This window comes from Hyperolius riggenbachi, chromosome 10 (genome assembly GCF_040937935.1).
Source record: "Hyperolius riggenbachi isolate aHypRig1 chromosome 10, aHypRig1.pri, whole genome shotgun sequence".
NCBI lineage: Eukaryota > Metazoa > Chordata > Amphibia > Anura > Hyperoliidae > Hyperolius > Hyperolius riggenbachi.
The window spans coordinates 50,461,055-50,479,889 of NC_090655.1; the positions used below are offsets into that span (position 1 = coordinate 50,461,055).

The 18,835-nt window shown below is 49.5% G+C and overlaps 1 protein-coding gene across 1 annotated transcript; it reads left to right on the plus strand.

Annotated features, from left to right (window-relative positions):
• The first annotated feature begins 2,111 nt into the window (after positions 1–2,111).
• LOC137536343 (tumor protein p63-regulated gene 1-like protein) lies at positions 2,112–18,622 on the plus strand. The gene is made up of 5 exons (XM_068258522.1): positions 2,112–2,934; positions 5,712–5,803; positions 7,354–7,530; positions 9,423–9,579; positions 16,532–18,622. Exons 1-5 carry the CDS (start codon positions 2,776–2,778, stop codon positions 16,724–16,726), a joined length of 780 nt encoding a protein of 259 aa, XP_068114623.1. The 5' UTR covers positions 2,112–2,775; the 3' UTR covers positions 16,727–18,622.
• The last annotated feature ends 213 nt before the right edge of the window (positions 18,623–18,835 follow it).

The window sequence follows — 18,835 nt, forward strand, 5'->3', positions numbered from 1 at the left end:
GAAGGAAAAAGGGACCAAGGGAGGGACAGGGCTTCCAAAGAGGGACTGTCCCTCCGAAAGAGGGACAGTTGGGAGCTATGCAAATGCCCCCTTTGCCTCTATGGTAGCGCAAGCCCTGGCTACATGTTTACAGTTCCAGCTGAGCGGTCTGGACGAGCTCAGCTCGTCCAACACCGCCAGCGGCTGCCGCTCAGGCCCTGCTGGGCCGATTTTAATGAAATAAAAAGCAGCACACGCAGCCGGCACTTTGCCAGCCGCGTGTGCTGCCTGATCGCCGCTGCAGCGCGGCGATCCGCCGCGTGCAGCGGCGAAAGAGGGTCCCCCCAGCCGCCCGAGCCCAGCGTAGCCGGAACAAACAGTTCCGGCCAGCGCTAAGGGCTGGATCGGAGGCGGCTGAGGTCAGGACGTCGGCTGACGTCCATGACGTCACTCCGCTCGTCGCTATGGCGACGATATAAGCAAAACAAGGAAGGCCGCTCATTGCGGCCTTCCTTGTTTATTATGGGCGCCGGAGGCGATCAGAAGAACGCCTCCGGAGCGCCCTCTAGTGGGCTTTCATGCAGCCAACTTTCAGTTGGCTGCATGAAATAGTTTTTTTTTTATTTAAAAAAAACCCTCCCGCAGCCACCCTGGCGATTTAATCAGAACGCCAGGGTGGTTAACCACTTGATGACCCACCCTTTACCCCCCTTAAGGACCAGCGCTGTTTTGAGTGATCTGTGCTGGGTGGGCTGTGCAGCCCGCAGCACAGATCAGGTTGCAGGCAGAGAGATCAGATTGCCCCCCCTTTTTCCCCCCTATGGGGATGATGTGCAGGGGGGGTCTGATCTCTCCTGCCTGCCTGGGTGTTGCGGGGGGGGGCACCTCAAAGCCCCCCTCCGCGGCGAAATTCCCCCCTCCCTCTCCTACCTGCTCCCCCCCCCCCCCCCCCCCCCGGTGATCGGGGCTGCACAGGACGCTATCCGTCCTGTGCAGCCAGTGACAGGACACCCCCTGTCACATGGCGGCGATCCCCGGCCGCTGATTGGCCGGGGATCGCCGATCTGCCTTACGGCGCTGCTGCGCCGTACAATGTAAACAACGCGGATTATTTCCGCTTGTGTTTACATTTAGCCTGCGAGCCGCCATCGGCGGCCCGCAGGCTATTCACGGAGCCCCCCGCCGTGATTTGACAGGAAGCAGCCGCTCGCGCGAGCGGCTGCTTCCTGATTAATCAGCCTGCAGCTGGCGACGCAGTACTGCGTCGCTGGTCCTGCAGCTGCCACTTTGCCGACGCACGGCATAAGCGTGCGGTCGGCAAGTGGTTAAGGGGCCCATCGATCAATTCTATAGAATCGATCGATCGAAAAACAATTCTTTCAAATTAGCCAATCAATCGATTTGCAATTGATTTCGATCAATTTGATCTATCTGACAAGATGGAAAATCTAGGTCGAGCAGCAGATCAGTGGCCCATAGCGTTGCATTGGATCTTAGGGCTGGTGCACACCAAAACCCGCTAGCAGATCCGCAAAACGCTAGCAGATTTTGAAACGCTTTTTCTTATTTTTCTGCAGCGTTTCAGCTAGCGTTTTGCGGTTTTGTGTAGCGTTTTTGGTATAGTAGATTTCATGTATTGTTACAGTAAAGCTGTTACTGAACAGCTACTGTAACAAAAACCGCCTGGCAAACCGCTCTGAAGTGCCGTTTTTCAGAGCGGTTTGCGGTTTTCCTATACTTAACATTGAGGCAGAAACGCATCCGCAATCCAAAATCTGCAGCAGCCCGGGAGTATGCGTTTCTGCAAAACGCCTCCCGCTCTGGTGTGCACCAGCCCATTGAAATACATTACCCTAGCGGATCCGCACCCGCAAGCGGATCGCAAACTGCAGCGGAAACGCTCCGGTGTGCACTAGGCCTTAGTCCAATAATTCATTTAGATCGGTTTCCAATAGATCTAATTCTAATCAGTTCACAGTGAGGATTTATGAAAGTAAATTACCAGCTGTGTCATTTGCAGCACCTGAGATCTATTAGGAAGTCCACGCCACAGTTTGTTGTATCTACACTCTATTGCTGGTAACTGTCTCCTTTATGTGACGTCACCAACTGGCTACAGTCTGAGAGCTTTGTTCAGAGCTGGAGAAACTGGTTTCGTTTCTTACAAACATTTCCTGCTCCCCCCACCAAAACTACAAAGTAAAGAGGAGCGAGAGATACGGCGGTTGTGCACAGGAGAGACAGAGCAAGAAAGCCAGAGAGAGAAGCAGGAGGCCTGCACAAGAGACAGGCAAAGAGACAGCAGGTCTGCACAGAGGAGGGAGACAGCAGGTCAGAGCATACAGAGAGACAGTAGGCCTGCACAGAGGAGAGAGACAACAGGTCTGCACAGGGGAGAGAGACAGTAGGTCAGAGCATACAGAGAGGAAGCAGGTCAGAGAGACAGCAGGTCAGAACATACAGAGACAGCAGCTGTGCACAGGTAGGAGAGACCGCAGATATGCACAGGTAGGAGAGACCGCAGATCTGAGCATACAGAGACACAGCAGGTCTGAGCATACAGAGACACAGCAGGTCTGAAAAGGAGAGCGACAGCAGGTCAGAACATATAGAGAGACAGCAGGTCTGCACATGCAGAGACTGCCCAGGAGTAGAGTACTGCCCAGGAGGAGAGAGCAGAGACTGCCTCGAGGAGAGAGAGCATAGACTGCCCCGAAGGAGAGAGAGCTGAGTCTGCCCAGGAGGAGAAAGCAGAGACTGCCCTGGATAAAAGAATAAAGAAAGGCAACAAGTACAATGACTTCTGAAGCATCATCAGCACCAGACAGCACAGATCCCAAGCCATCATCACTCCCTATGTATGCTCCGAATCCCAGAGGACGCTTCACCCCTCAAATCATTACCACAGAGACCAAAAACAAAACCAGTAGCAGCGAGGAATACTTCATATTTCGGGTATGTCCACGGGGAGGGTGTTGGAGGTTGAGGGGGAGTTTGCTTATCGTAACATAAGTTCGGTTGTTGGGGGGGGGGGGAGGGTCGGTAGGGGAATGTGGGATTGTCTTGTATCACCGGTGTATGGTGATCATGTACCGGGGGATCCAGGGCTGTGGAGTTCATCCAAAAATCATCTGACTCCTCAGTTTATGAAACCTCCAGGTACCCAAAATTGCTCTGACTCCTTAGGGAGTTGTGTCCGCTTTTAAACATCTGTAACATTGATGTGTTACTGAAAAGCGGACACAACTGCATTAGTGGGTTTAGGCCAGTGGTCCTCAAACTAAGGCCCGCGGGCCGAATGTGGCCCCCTAAGGCTTTCTTACCGGCCCCCCACACAGAAAATGTATTGCTTATAAATGCAGTCAGCTACATCTTTAAATATTGGTGGTCCACATATGGAATAGCAGTGCAGCACCCCCCATCCACATGGAAGCCAGAAAGCAGAAATTTTGCTGGTTTCCAATCAAATTCCACATCAGGTGACACTGCTGTCCAATTGGCTTGCAGATTGTCACCTGGGTATGCTTCACTGTCTGGTCCGCAAAGACGTCTACATCATTTTATGTTTACTCCGGCCCACCAGCGGTCTGAAGTATGTTGACCCGGCCCTCAACCCAAAATGTTTGAGGACCCCTGGTTTAGGCCATTAGTCTTATACTTACCAGGGCTGTGGACTTGGTACAAAAATCCTCCAGCTCCAACTCCTCAGTTTATGAAATCACTGACTCCAGGTACCCCAAAAATTGCTCCAACTCCTTGTCGACTTAGACTCCACAGCCCTGATTAAATCATGTTCTGCACCATTGTTGTAGGGAATCATGTTCTACGTACCACTCATGGAGGGAATCCTGTTCTGTTCCACATATTTGGTATCACAAGTGTAGTGGAGGAGGTGGATTGGGGGAGAGATCATGATCTGTACCACTGGTGGAAGGTAGGGGGGAGTTGAATTCTGCACCACTGGTGGTGGTTAGATGGGGGAATCTTGTTTGTGCCACATGTTTTGTATCACAAGGGGGGGGGGGGGGCGGAGCAGTGCTTTTCAGCGCTGCTAGATTTGGGCGCAGTCGGCGCCTCCATAGACTTCAATAGGAATCATTCCTATTGAAGCGCTCAGTGAGTAACGTCGGCGCCGCCAGATGACAGAGCAGAAGTTGCTTAAAAACATAATAATTCGGCCTCCAGCAATCGCTGGAAGCCGAATTATTTCATTCCACCACTATCCATGGCGGCCTGGAGGGGGAATAGTAATTAAATCGGCCCGGACTTGTGCAGAAGCAGGATCAGCTATATACCGCTGTATCCTGCGCCCAAGTCTACCGGCGCCGATTTCAAATGTTCTCGGGGGGGGGGGGATGGGGGTACCATGTTCAGTACCACTGGTGGGGGGGGGGCACATTCTGTAGTTAAAGTTGGTTTAGAGTGTGAAGTTTGTTATATAGTTATGTGATCACAGTAAGATGAACCGGGGTGCTTCAAACAGTGAGTGACTACATCAGCGCATACATGTGAAATCGGCGTGGGAGACTTGGGTGCAGGATACAGCCGGTATATGGCTAATCTTGCTGCTGCATAAGTTCTGGCCGTGTTAATTACTATTCCCCCTCCAGGCCGCCATGGATAGTGGGGGAATGATATAAATTGGCTTCCAGCAATATCTGGAGGCCGAATTATTGTGCTTTATAAGCAAATTTGGCTCCGTCTTCTGACGGGGCCGACGTTACTCACTGAGCGCCGCTATAAATGTAATTCCTATAACAGTCTATGGTGGCGCCAGCTGCAGCCAAATCTACCTGCACTGAAAAGCACTGCTCCGACATCAGCAGACTCCTCAAACAACAGCATATTAAGTTGTGTGGAAAGGTAGCTACATTCAAATTGTCAGGAATTGAGGAAAACGCAGGAGGTAGCATCTGCAAACACTAAACAATATGGAGCGTCTTTCTTCCACTGACTGTCCTCTGTAAGGGCCCATTCACACTTCAGCGTTTTGCCGGCAATTTAGGCAAAACGCTTAAATGCTAGCGGGTTTTTAAAGCGCTAGTGTAATAAAAGTCTATGGGCCCGTTCTTACTTGGGCAATCTGCACTAATTGCCCCAAGTCGCCCAAAAACGTGAAACACAAGCATGTCACCTGCACCTTTTTCAGGCGATTTCCCTGCTATTGCGTTTCAGTGCTATAGAAGCGCAAAACGCGATCGCGGAAAAATCAACGCAGTGTTCAGTGATTTTTCTGCGTGAAATCGTGGAAAAATCACTCCTGCAAAACACCGGCAAAAATCGCCGGCGTTTTGCAAACGCAAGTGTGAATGACCCCCTAAAGGAGCATTTGAAATAAGAAGAATCTGGGCACCAGACCAGTTTCCAAGACCAGCCTTTTCACAGGTAATATCCACTTTGTCAGAGGCAAAAAGCACATCTCTGATGAAGTGGGTATACGGCTGTTAGGCTACACGCCTTATGCTGGGGATATATTAAAGGTGATCCTGGTCTTGGAACCTTTGTTCTGGTGCCCAGATTCTTTCTACTTCAAATGCTGTATTGATCACCTATGGTCTGGAAGCACAGTCCAACCAACCTGATTCCCTCAGAGGTCTGTCGGGTCCTCTGGTGCTGACCCTTTACACCTATCTGAATTATATTCCTCAGTAAAGGAGTTTTTTTACTGGGATTTTCTCTGCATCTCCGTTTTCTTTGAGTCTTCCTGACCTCTTTCTTCTGTCTCCCATCAGCCCTCAGTTGTCCAGCAGACAATAGAGAACATCAAGGGACATTTGTCGCAAGATGAAGATGGGCAGCTCCACAGCACCTGGATCCTGGCACAGTAAGGAGCCAATCATCATTGTTTTTTGTTATATTTCTTATGTCTTTAGTCATGAAAAGGATTGTAACAGTAATTCTCTCAGGTTTACTTAGTGCCTAAAATTTCCAGCATTGAAGACATCAGTGTAACTTATGAAGTCCGAAGTTTGAAGGAGAATAGCGCTGGCCAACACTTCCTAGGAGTTATCAGGCAAATAAAAGAAAATAAGTGCTACTTACCCGAGGCTTCCTCCAGCCCCAAGCTCCCAGCATGTCCCTTGCCGCAGCTCTGATCCACGTAGCGGTGATTGACAGCGCCGCTCGCGCAGTAATAATGGCAGTATTTGTATAGTGCCTTTCTCCTGTCGGACTCAAAGCGCTTGCGAGGCAGCCACTAGAGCGCACTCAGTAGGCAGTAGCAGTGTTAGGGAGTCTTGCCCAATGAACTCCTTACTGAATTACTGGCTTACTGAACAGGCAGAGCCAAGATTCGAACCCTGGTCTCCCGTGTCAGAGGCAGAGCCCTTAACCAGTACACCATCCAGCCACTGTACAGGCCGACCTGGAGGTCGCCCTGACGTCATCACCGGGGACCGGGACGTAGCTGCGGCGAATGGCTGAAGGGAGAGCTGCGGCGAGGGACATGCTTGGGGCTGGAGGACGCCCCGGGTAAGTAGCGCTTATTTTCTTTTATTTGCCTGATAACTCCTTTAAAGAGACACTGTACCAAAAATTACGTTTTTTCTACCATCCTACAAGTTCCTAAAGCTATTCTAATGTGCTCTGCCTTACTGCAGCACTTTCTACTGGCACTGTCTCTGTAATAAATCAATGTATCTTTCCCCTGTCAGACTTGTCGGCCTGTGTCTGGAAGGCTGCCAACTCTTCTGTGCTGGTCTGTTTATGCACACCCCTCCAGGCCCCTCTCTGCACACTCCAGTGTGTGTTTTATTTACATAAGCCAGCAGCATCTCTGCTATCTTATCAGTGATAGAAGAGAGCTGGATAAAAATCCTCCTCTGTTAGGCTGTGAAAGTAGCTGGCTGACACATACTGAGGAATTACAAACACAGGCACAGGCAGAGCTGTCTGCAGGAAGCCTGTCACTTCAGTGCATGAGAGAAGCAGGGGACAGAAGGTAAACACACAAATGATCTTTTGAGATTCAAAAGGAAAGCTGTATACAGCCTGCTTGTGTATGGATGTATTTTCTATGTGTGGACATACTGTACATCAATCTACTTCCTGTTTTGGTGGCCATTTTGTTTGTTTATAAACAAACTTTTTAAAACTGTTTTTGACTACTTTTAATGTGGCGGGGAGCGGCAAAATTGGGACAGAGGGTAATAGGAGATGTCCCCTAACACACTGGTATGTTTACTTTTGTGCGATTTTAACAATACAGATTCTCTTTAAGGCCTAGAATTTTCCCCTCTGTTGTCCATTTGCAGGGGTAGCCCAAGATGGAATGTTGCCTAGGGCATCACTACACCTTAATCCCTCAGTGGTGGTGGGAGGTGATGTGAAGTCTCAGGGATGTTTTCTCATTGTTCGCCTTTATTTGTTGGACAGGATCAGCCACTGGGGTACAGAGCGTGAAGTCCTGGCCTTCCTGTGTGACCACTCCCTTGTTATTTCTTACTACAACTTCATGGAGATGGGGAACAGTCGGCTTTTCAGGATTCCTCTGAATTACATTGATGCCCTGGTCTGGGGACCACTGGCCTATCCCAAGATGGCTCTGAACAAGTGAGTGTCTTGCATCTTCTGATGTGTGCCTGTGCTACTAAAAAACGAGGTGTATCTCTGACATTATGACATACCAGCATTATGGCAACCTTATTAATGATAATTCCTCAATAACTGCACTCATAATAAAAATTGTGCAAATATGAGGTGGTGCGCAATTCAAATTCATACATTTCCATACACATACACCTTTGATCCAAGCAGGCCTGCCGCCTGCTTGTGGGGGCAACTACTAACCTTTCCTTTCTCTGATTCTCCAGATCAGGTGTTTTTGTGGCTACACATGTTATGGGCATGAAGATTATGATGGCCACACTTGGCTTTTTTGAGCCTTGTAGGATAGAGCCCCAGGGTGTGAGGTTCACCAAGAAGAGGCGAAGGAAGGGTTGTGTACACTAAGGGGCTTCTTAGTTTTTCTGGGGGGTCGTTACTCTCCTCAGGGTGTGGTATAGGTGGTACACTAAACTGTTGGTTTGAAGACTGACTGCGGTGCAGTATTGCTTTAGTTGCGGACTTGATGCGTCCCCTTATATCTGAGATTCAGTCTGGACCTCGATTGATGTGCAGTTGATCATATGCTTATGGTCATCATTGTAGTGGATAGCACCCTTGCCTTGCAGCGTTGAGTCCCCGGTTCGAATCCCAGCCAGGGTACTATCTGCAGTTTTTATGTTCACCCCGTGTCTGAGTGGGTTTCCTCTTACTTCCCAAAAACCTACACATAAGTTAATTAACTTCCCCTTTAATTGTCCATAGACTAAACTATGATGGACATATGACTATGGTAAGGATTTGATTGTGATCCCCTCTGAGGGACAGTTAGTGACAAGACCGTATATTCTGTAAAAGTGATGTCTGCAGTATATAAATGTTAAATAATAATAAAATTACAGAGATTGGAGGTTCAGACAATCGCAAAGTAACTACATAAAAAGAGAGGAACAGCGCCAATGTTTATCATCTAAGGACTGCAGCTGAGAGAAAACAGTGTCCAATTTTCAAGCAATAATGTAATTGAATCGGCGCAGGTCACAAGTAGGTGGTTCAACCGTGCTTCACATCTGAGGTGTCAGGCCAATAAAAGTAAATCCCAGCACCCAAAGGGTAAAAGGCTTACCAGCCAATAACAACCCACGATATAAGGTTGTGTACATAGCATGAGGCTGGAACAGTCCTAGTGGTCACAGTCAGAACTGTTCCAGTCTTTAATTGGAAGGAAACGAGCGACACCTCATATTCTTGTTCTTGCCACTGGCCAGTATACACGTGCTATGTTAATTGCATATGTGAGTACTCTTTTTATGTCTTATGATTTTATAGTTCATTTATCCTCAATAAAGCGGTCTACACTTAGTACTGCTGTTTTTATCATTTTATCATATATCATCAATCTTATACCTATACTATCTGGATGCTATCTGGAGGACGACATAGTTAGACTGGAAAAGTTCTGTGACCACTGGGAGCCTCTGGCTATGTATACAACCCTACAACATGGGTTGTTATTGGCTGGTAAGCCTTTTTCCTTTTGGGTGTTGGGATTCACTTTTATTGGCCTGATACCTCAGATGTGAAGCGTAGTGGAACTGTATCACATACCTTCTTGTGACCTGCGCTGATTCAGTTACAAAGTGACTACATGACTAGTAGGTATAATCAGGGCCAGTGCATCTAAGGAGTTCAACTAGGTGACTGCCCAGGGGGGCCCCAAGCTCTTTAGGGACCCCACAAGTTAGGGGTTGTAGAGGTCACAAGTTTACTGCCAGTAGGTCCTGAAAATGTTAGGGCCTCCACATTCATTTTGCCCATGGCTTTTTGACCTAAAACTGACCCTGCGTATACTAATGTGAGCGAAGAATACCTGCTCATCTGTCTTTCTCTGCTCTCTCTAGGCGGGAATGTACCGCTCTGCAGGTGAAGTGGGACAAGCTTAGGCCACCCCCTTCCTTCCTCTCATGGTGGAACCCTTGGACAGAAGACCTGTCATACATCAACCTGATCCAGCACCCGGGAGAGGCTGCAGAGGACGACCTGAAGAGCATGTGCCAGGTGAGCTCTGACCACGAAGCAAGACACCAGGGGAAAACACACACAGATATGTGTACATACACACACTCACATACTCACATCAGTGAGTTACACTATGTACATGTCTGCAATAGAAAAACAGCTAAAAACAAAACTTTAAAAGTTAAAAAGCATAAAATAATAGGAAAAGGACACTTAGAAATTATTAATCTGGAAGCACTTTGTCATGATTTGAAATCTACAAAGACAACAGTGAGAACTGTAAAAGGGAAATTGGATTTGCTTCACAAGAAGATTGGTTGGTCAGTGGGGATGTGTGGCTGTTGGTCAGTGGGGAGGAGTGGCTGTTGGTCAGTGGGGAGCTGTGGCTGTTGGTCAGTGGGGAGCTGTGGCTGTTGGTCAGTGGGGAGCTGTGGCTGTTGGTCAGTGGGGAGCTGTGGCTGTTGGTCAGTGGGGAGCTGTGGCTGTTGGTCAGTGGGGCGCTGTGGCTGTTGGTCAGTGGGGCGCTGTGGCTGTTGGTCAGTGGGGCGCTGTGGCTGTTGGTCAGTGGGGCGCTGTGGCTGTTGGTCAGTGGGGCGCTGTGGCTGTTGGTCAGTGGGGCGCTGTGGCTGTTGGTCACTGGGGCGCTGTGGCTGTTGGTCACTGGGGAGCTGTGGCTGTTGGTCACTGGGGAGCTGTGGCTGTTGGTCACTGGGAAGGAGTATCATCACTTGATGGGGAAGTGTGGCTGTCGCTGTCAGTGGGGAGGAGTAGCTGTAGGTCAGTGAGAAGGAGTGGGATTGCTTGGTTGGGAAGTGTGGCTGCTGGTCGGTGGGAAGGAGTGACTGTTGGTCAGTAGGGAGGTGAGGCTGTTGGTTTAGTGGGGAGGAGTGGCGGTTGGTTTAGTGGGGAGGAGTGGCGGTTGGTTTAGTGGGGAGGAGTGGCTGTTAGTCAGTGGGGAGGAGTGGCTGTTAGTCAGTGGGGAGGAGTGGCTGTTAGTCAGTGGGGAGGAGTGGCTGTGGGTCAGTGGGGAGGAGTGGCTGTGGGTCAGTGGGGAGGAGTGGCTGTGGGTCAGTGGGGAGGAGTGGCTGTGGGTCAGTGGGGAGGAGTGGCTGTGGGTCAGTGGGGAGGAGTGGCTGTGGGTCAGTGGGAAGGAGTGGCTGTGGGTCAGTGGGAAGGAGTGGCTTTTGGTCAGTAGGGAGGTAAAGCTGTTGGGGAGGAGTGTTTGTTGGTCAGTGGGGAGGTGAGGTTTCTGATCAGTGAGGAGGTGAGGCTGTTGGTAATTGGGGAGGAGTAGCTGTTGGTCAGTAGCAAGGTAAGGCTGCTGGCCAGTGGGGAGACCTGGCTATCAGCCAGTGGGGAGGCATGGCTGTTGGCCAGTTGGGAGGTGAGGCTGTTGACCAGTGGGGAGACCTGGCTATCAGCCAGTGGGGAGGAGTAGCTGTTGACCAGTGGGGAGACCTGGCTATCAGCCAGTGGGGAGGCATGACTGTTGGCCAGTGGGGAGAGGAGACTTTTGCTCACTAGGAGAACCTGGCTTTCAGCCCTCAGTCAGATCAGCTATGGCAGCCTTCATATCCCTCTCACCTTTGGTTCCCTTTAAAGTTTTTCTAGGTTAGTGTGTAGTAATCAGTGTCTCGGCATGTGCAGCGCCATCTGCTCTGCACAGACACGCAATGACCAATCGTCTAGTATTGATCGGTTTACCGATTCTGTGGTAGATAACAAATCACGTCTCTTGTCAGGTGCTTGTTGTAAAAACTATCCAGCGGTGACTCAGCGCCATCATTCACGGCTGTGTATTGATTGGTTATACGCGCTACGTGACAAATTATCTGCTATTACATTAGCCATTTGTCTGAGAAATCTTCCATTTCCCTCGTGGCTCCTCTGACTTAATTACCATCACAGAACAGCAAGTTCATTGTTCACAAGTCTGTGTATCCTCTCCCTGCACACATCACTCCCCCCACACACTGTGTTACCCCTCACAGACACCACAAGTGACTTTTTCAACCCATCCACCCCTTCTGCGCACCACTGTCCCCTCTACACACAGGTACATAAGAACCATTATTCCCTCCCCCTGTGTACCCAAATAATACAGACTATTGCCCTCCACCAAACACTCATACACCCACCACTACCATACAAATACCACTGCCACTCATACATTGCTTCCCCTTGCAACCCAGACACACACACGCCACTGCCACAAACGCACTGCTGCCCCCCGCAATCTACACACACCACTGACAAACGCACATCTCTGCCCCCTGCATATCACACACACACACACACACACACACACACACACACACACACACACACACACACACACACACACACACACACACACACACCTCTGCCCCGTGCATCACACACACACACACACACCTCTTCCCCCTGCATCACACACACACACACCTCTGCCCCCTGCATCACACACACATATATACACACACACCTCTGCTCCCTGCATCACACACACACACATACATACATACATACACACACCTCTGCCCCGTGCATCACACACACACACACACACACACACACACCTCTGCCCCCTGCATCACACACACATATATACACACACACACACCTCTGCTCCCTGCATCACACACACACACACATACACACACACACCTCTGCCCCCTGCATCACACACGCACATCTCTGCCCCCTGCATCACACACACACACACACACACACACACACACACACACACACACACACACACACACACACACACACACACACACACACACACACCTCTGCCCCCTGCATCACACACACACATATATACACACACACACACACACACACCTCTGCTCCCTGCATCACACACACACACACATACACACACACACCTCTGCCCCCTGCATCACACACGCACATCTCTGCCCCCTGCATCACACACACACACACACACACACACACACACACACACACACACACACACACACACACCTCTGCCCCCTGCATCACACACACACATATATACACACACACACACACACACACCTCTGCTCCCTGCATCACACACACGCACACATACATACATACATACATACATACACACACCTCTGCCCCGTGCATCTCACACACACACACATACATACATACATACATACATACACACACCTCTGCCCCGTGCATCACACACACACACACACACACACACCTCTGCCCCCTGCATCACACACACATATATACACACACACACACACCTCTGCCCCCTGCATCACACACACATATATACACACACACACACACCTCTGCTCCCTGCATCTATACACACACACACACACACACACACACACACACACACACACACACACACACACACACACACACACACACACACACACACACACACACACACACACACACACCTCTGCCCCCTGCATCACACACACACATATATACACACACACACACACACACACCTCTGCTCCCTGCATCACACACACGCACACATACATACATACATACATACATACACACACCTCTGCCCCGTGCATCTCACACACACACACATACATACATACATACATACATACACACACCTCTGCCCCGTGCATCTCACACACACACACATACATACATACATACATACATACATACACACACCTCTGCCCCGTGCATCACACACACACACACACACACCTCTGCCCCCTGCATCACACACACATATATACACACACACACACACCTCTGCCCCCTGCATCACACACACATATATACACACACACACACACCTCTGCTCCCTGCATCACACACACATATATACACACACACACACACACACACACACACACACACACACACACACACACACACACACACCTCTGCCCCCTGCATCACACACTCACATCTCTGCCCCCTGCATCACACACACCACTACCACACACACACATCTCTGCCCCCTGCATCACACACACCACTACCACACACACACCTCTGCCCCCTGCATCACACACACCACTACCACACACACACCTCTGCCCCCTGCATCACACACACACCACTACCACCCACACACACACACACACACACCCTCTGCCCCCTGCATCACACGCACACCACTACCACACACACACACAAACGCACATCTCTGCCCCCTGCATCACACACACCACTACCACACACACACCTCTGCCCCCTGCATCACACACACCACTACCACACACACACCTCTGCCCCCTGCATCACACACACACCACTACCACCCACACACACACACACACACACACACACACACCTCTGCTCCCTGCATCACACACACACATCTCTGCCCCCTGCATCACACACACCACTACCACACACACACATCTCTGCCCCCTGCATCACACACACACACACACCTCTGCCCCCTGCATCACACACACGCACGCACGCACGCACGCACGCACGCACGCACGCACGCACGCACGCACACACACACACACACACACACACACACACACACACACACACACACACACACACACACACACACACCTCTGCACCCTGCATCACACACACACCACTGACACACACACCCATACACACACACCCATACACATCTCTGCCCCCTGCATCACACACCCATCTCTACCCCCTGCATCCCACACACCGCTGCCACACACACACACCTCTGCCCCCTGCATACCACACACCTCTGCCCCCTGCATCCCACACACACCTCTGCCCCCTGCATCCCGCACACCACTGCCACACACCCCTCTGCCCCCTGCATCCCGCACACTACTGCCACACACACCCCTGCCACACACACCTACCTCTGCCCCCTGCAACACACACACACCGCCAGGCCCCCTGCATCCCGCACACCACTGCCACACACCCTCTGCCCCCTGCATCCCGCACACTACTGCCACACACCCCTGCCACACACACCTACCTCTGCCCCCTGCAACACACACACACCTCTCGGCCCCCTGCATCCCACACACCGCTGCCCCCTGCACCACACACACACCACTGCCACACACACACACCTCTCTACCTCCTGCATCCCACACACCACTGCCACACACACACACCTCTCTACCTCCTGCATCCCACACACCACTGCCACACACACCTCTGCCCCCTGCAACACACACACACCTCTCGGCCCCCTGCATCCCACACACCGCTGCCCCCTGCATCACACACACATCCATCCACACACACACCTACACCTACACACACACCTACACCTCTGCCCCTGCATCCCACACACCACTGCCACACACACACCTATGCACCCTGCATTCCACACACACCTATGCCCCCTGCATCCCACACACCACTTCCCAGCCCCACACACACCTCTGCCCCCTGCATGCCACACACCTATGCCCCCTACATGCCACACACACACCTTTGCCCCCTGCATCACACACACAACTGCCCTACACACACACACACACCACTGACACACACACACACACACACACACACACACACCACTGACACACACACACACACACCTCTCTGCCCCCTGCATCCCACACACCACTGCCACACACACACCACTGCCCACTGCATCCCACACACCACTGCCACACACACACCTCTGCCCCCTGCATACCACACACACCTCTGCCCCCTCCATCCCACACACCAGTGCCACACACACACCACTGCCCCTGCATCCCACACACCTCTGCCCCCTGCATACCACACACACCTCTGGCCCCTCCATCCCACACACCAGTGTCACACACACACACACCACTGCCCCCTGCATCCCACACACCACTGCCACACACACACACCTCTGCTCCCTGCATACCACACACACCTCTGCCCCCTCCATCCCACACACCAGTGCCACACACACACCACTGCCACCTGCATCCCACACACCACAGCCACACACACACACACACACCACTGCCCCCCCACACACACACCCACCCACCTCTGCCCCCTGTATCTCACACACACACACCTACCTCTGCCCCCTGCATCCCACACACCTCTGCCACACACACACACACACCTCTGCCCCCTGCATCACACACACACACACACACACACACACACACACACACACACACACACACCCCTCTGCATCCCACACACCACTGCCACACACACACCTATGCACCCTGCATTCCACACACACGTCTGCCCCCCTACATCCCACATACCACTGCCACACACACACACACACCTCTGTCCCCTGCATACCCCACACCTCTGCCACACACACACCTCTGCCCCCTGCATTCCACACACACACACCTCTGCATCCCACACACCACTGCCACACACACACCTATGCACCCTGCATTCCACACACACTTCTACCCCCCTACATCCCCCACACCACTGACACACACACACACACACACACACACACACACACACACACACACACACACACACACACACACACACACACACACACACACACACACACACACACACACACACACACACACACACACACACACACACCTCTGCCCCCTGCATCACATACACCACTGCCACACACCCCTCTGCACCCTGCATCACACACACACTGTCAGGAACCAGGCCCCACGGCAAGCCTGCAGAGATAGGACCTGGCAGTTTTCCTGATAGCACCATTTTTGAAAGCCTGTGCTCACCAAGTACTCCCTGGTATTGTAAGAAAATGATCTCAAGTACCCCTTGACACAGATACATTTAATAGTGCATGGTAGCTGTTGTTTCTAAACAATGTTCTTTTATCTACTATTCCATTTAAATAGTAAATAGTAAAGCTAAATACTAATTTGGCGTGGTTCATATAGGATTTATTAGTTTTATACATTTCGAAAACTCTAAATATAGGTATCCCCTGGACCCATCAGACGTACCTCCTGAGGTACATGTACCACACATTGAGAACTTGGATAAAACAGTCTTTATCCATCTCCTATGCCAAATGTATTGCTGTATTTGAATGCCCTGTTTCTAGACCTTCCTGCTAACATTTTATATATTTCCTGTCTTCTCTGCCTTCCCACAGCTGGAGCAGTTAAAGGAGAAGTTGGTGGAGATGGTGGCATTGGCGCATCAGCGTAGCCCTCTTCCTGGAAGAGCTAATGGCCCGCTCATCCTCCAGCGACCTATAAATATCGACACGTCCATTGGACTGGTTTCCTTACTGAACAGCAAAGTGCAGTTGGGTTATGCCAAGCCGAGGTGGGGCTTTGGCTTTTGAGTGGGGAACCATATTCCATTCTATGTGACCCTCACCATAGAGACCAATATCGTGACTCCAGCCGTACAAAGCACATGGACATATGGACTTCCCCCACTTTATTTTGTGAAGTTACCATGAAACTCTAGAAATCCTTAAATCTTATTGGTGAAGAATGAGTAATGCCTATTCAGAATCCTCTCCCGTAGCTAAGTATCTCCTCATACTTCACACTTACGGTACCATGAGAATCAATGCAGAGAGTTATCCCTTGCACAGCGTGAAGGCAAGCTCCTGGGGCAAGAGACACCATTTTATATTTTCAAAGTGAAGTTACACTTCAGCTGAGAAAGACCTGTTTCTCCAGCCCTGCTTTATACATGACAAAGATTGTAACAAACATCAATCCAAATGCCCAACCTCTTTATGTATGATACAGTAGCACTTGTCTGGTTTGGGGGACCTAGCAGAAAACCTCATGGAGAAATTCTGCTAATGTGATTAAAGAGGAACTCCAGTGAAAATAATGTAATAAAAAAAGTGCTTCATTTTTACAATAATTATGTATACATGATTTAGTCAGTGTTTGCTCATTGTAAAATCTTTCCTCTCCCAGATTCACATTCTGACTTGTATTACATGGTGACATTGTTACTGTGGGCAGATTATGGAGCTGTTTCTAGCTGGTCTGGCTTTAACAGACAGCTATTTCCTGTCTGAACATTGTTACATTGTGACAGTTTGCCCAGAGTACCGTACGGTACCAGAGCCTCTTGTGGGAGGGGTTTCAGCACAAAATCAGTCATACAGCGCCCCCTGATGGTCTGTTTGTGAAAATCATTATTTTTCTCATGTAAAAGTGGGTATCAGCTACTGATTGGGATAAAGTTCAATTCTTGGTCGGAGTTTCTCTTTAAGTGGGCAGCACCAGTGAACTGCTAGGTTTCAGATAGGTTGTAGTCAAGTACGCCCACACTATTCGGCCAATCACAACAAAGCTAACGTACTCCTTTGCTGTACCTGTTTTGAATGCAAGTTGTGTATTTTAGTCCACATAGTGGAGCTCTGCACATCTATTGCAGGTAGTCAATTCGGGTGCAGCCTCTGTTTGGAAGCGCTGCCAATGTCTCCTGCTGTACAAATCACAACGCTTTGTGCTGTGATTGGAGAACTTTTCCCTATGAGTTTTCCTGCTGGGTCCCCTAAACTAGATTAGCGCCGATAGTTTACTGTGGTCTCTTCTAAAAACCTTGTACATGAGCTATATGGTTGTCGGCCGAGACAGGCGTTACCGTCTGATGGTGCAGAGTACAAATCTATGTAGGTCCTGGATATTTCTTTTATATTGTGTTTTAACTCCTATGTAGTTTTTGATTGTGCAATATTTTTGTATATTTAAAAGGATTATTAGTCGTAGTTGAAAGATACATGGTTTACACTTTTCATTTATTTATCCTCAGCAGACATAGATATATAATTATCGGTATATGATAGGCTGGCATGTTTTGTGAAGGAACTCCTCAAATATTTTAAGTGTTTTTAAATCTTTGAGCCTCTGATTCCTTTATAAATACCTGAACATTTTCTGAGTATTAATAAGACTTTTTAACCACTTCTCTACCACATGTTTTTTCCCCTTCAAAAGCTCTTCCCATTCATTCGGTAATAACTTTATCACTACTTATCACACTAAAATGATCTATATATTATTTTTTGTGGGACAAACTAGGCTTTCTTTGGGCAGTACTTTATGCTAAGAATTATATTATTTTATATGCATCTGACAGGGGAGAAGAAAAAAAATGAAAAAAAAAAATCACCATTTCTCAGCTTTCAGCCAATGTAGTTTAAAAATAAAATGTGCTATTGTAGATAAAACAGACACATTTTATTTGCCCATTTGTCTTGGTTATTACAATGTTTAACTTGTGTCCCTAGTACAATGTATGGCGGTAATAATTTATTTTTGGTTAGGGGTGAAGGAGTTTAAAAAAAATGAAACTGTATTTAATTTTTCTATGGTAAGTGTATATTGGTTTATTTGGAAGTAGATTTACTTTTTGGCCACAAGATGGTGCTGTACTAACTCAGTTTTCTAAAAATTGAAAAAAGAACCAAGTGTTTACATGT

Excerpts from the sequence above, each read along its gene's own strand:
- LOC137536343 (XM_068258522.1), top strand. The coding sequence starts at position 2,776 with ATGACTTCTGAAGCATCATCAGCACCAGACAGCACAGATCCCAAGCCA. Across the intron at positions 5,804-7,353 it reads AGCACCTGGATCCTGGCACA|GATCAGCCACTGGGGTACAG; the intron begins GTAAGGAGCCAA and ends TTTGTTGGACAG. Across the intron at positions 7,531-9,422 it reads CCCAAGATGGCTCTGAACAA|GCGGGAATGTACCGCTCTGC; the intron begins GTGAGTGTCTTG and ends TGCTCTCTCTAG.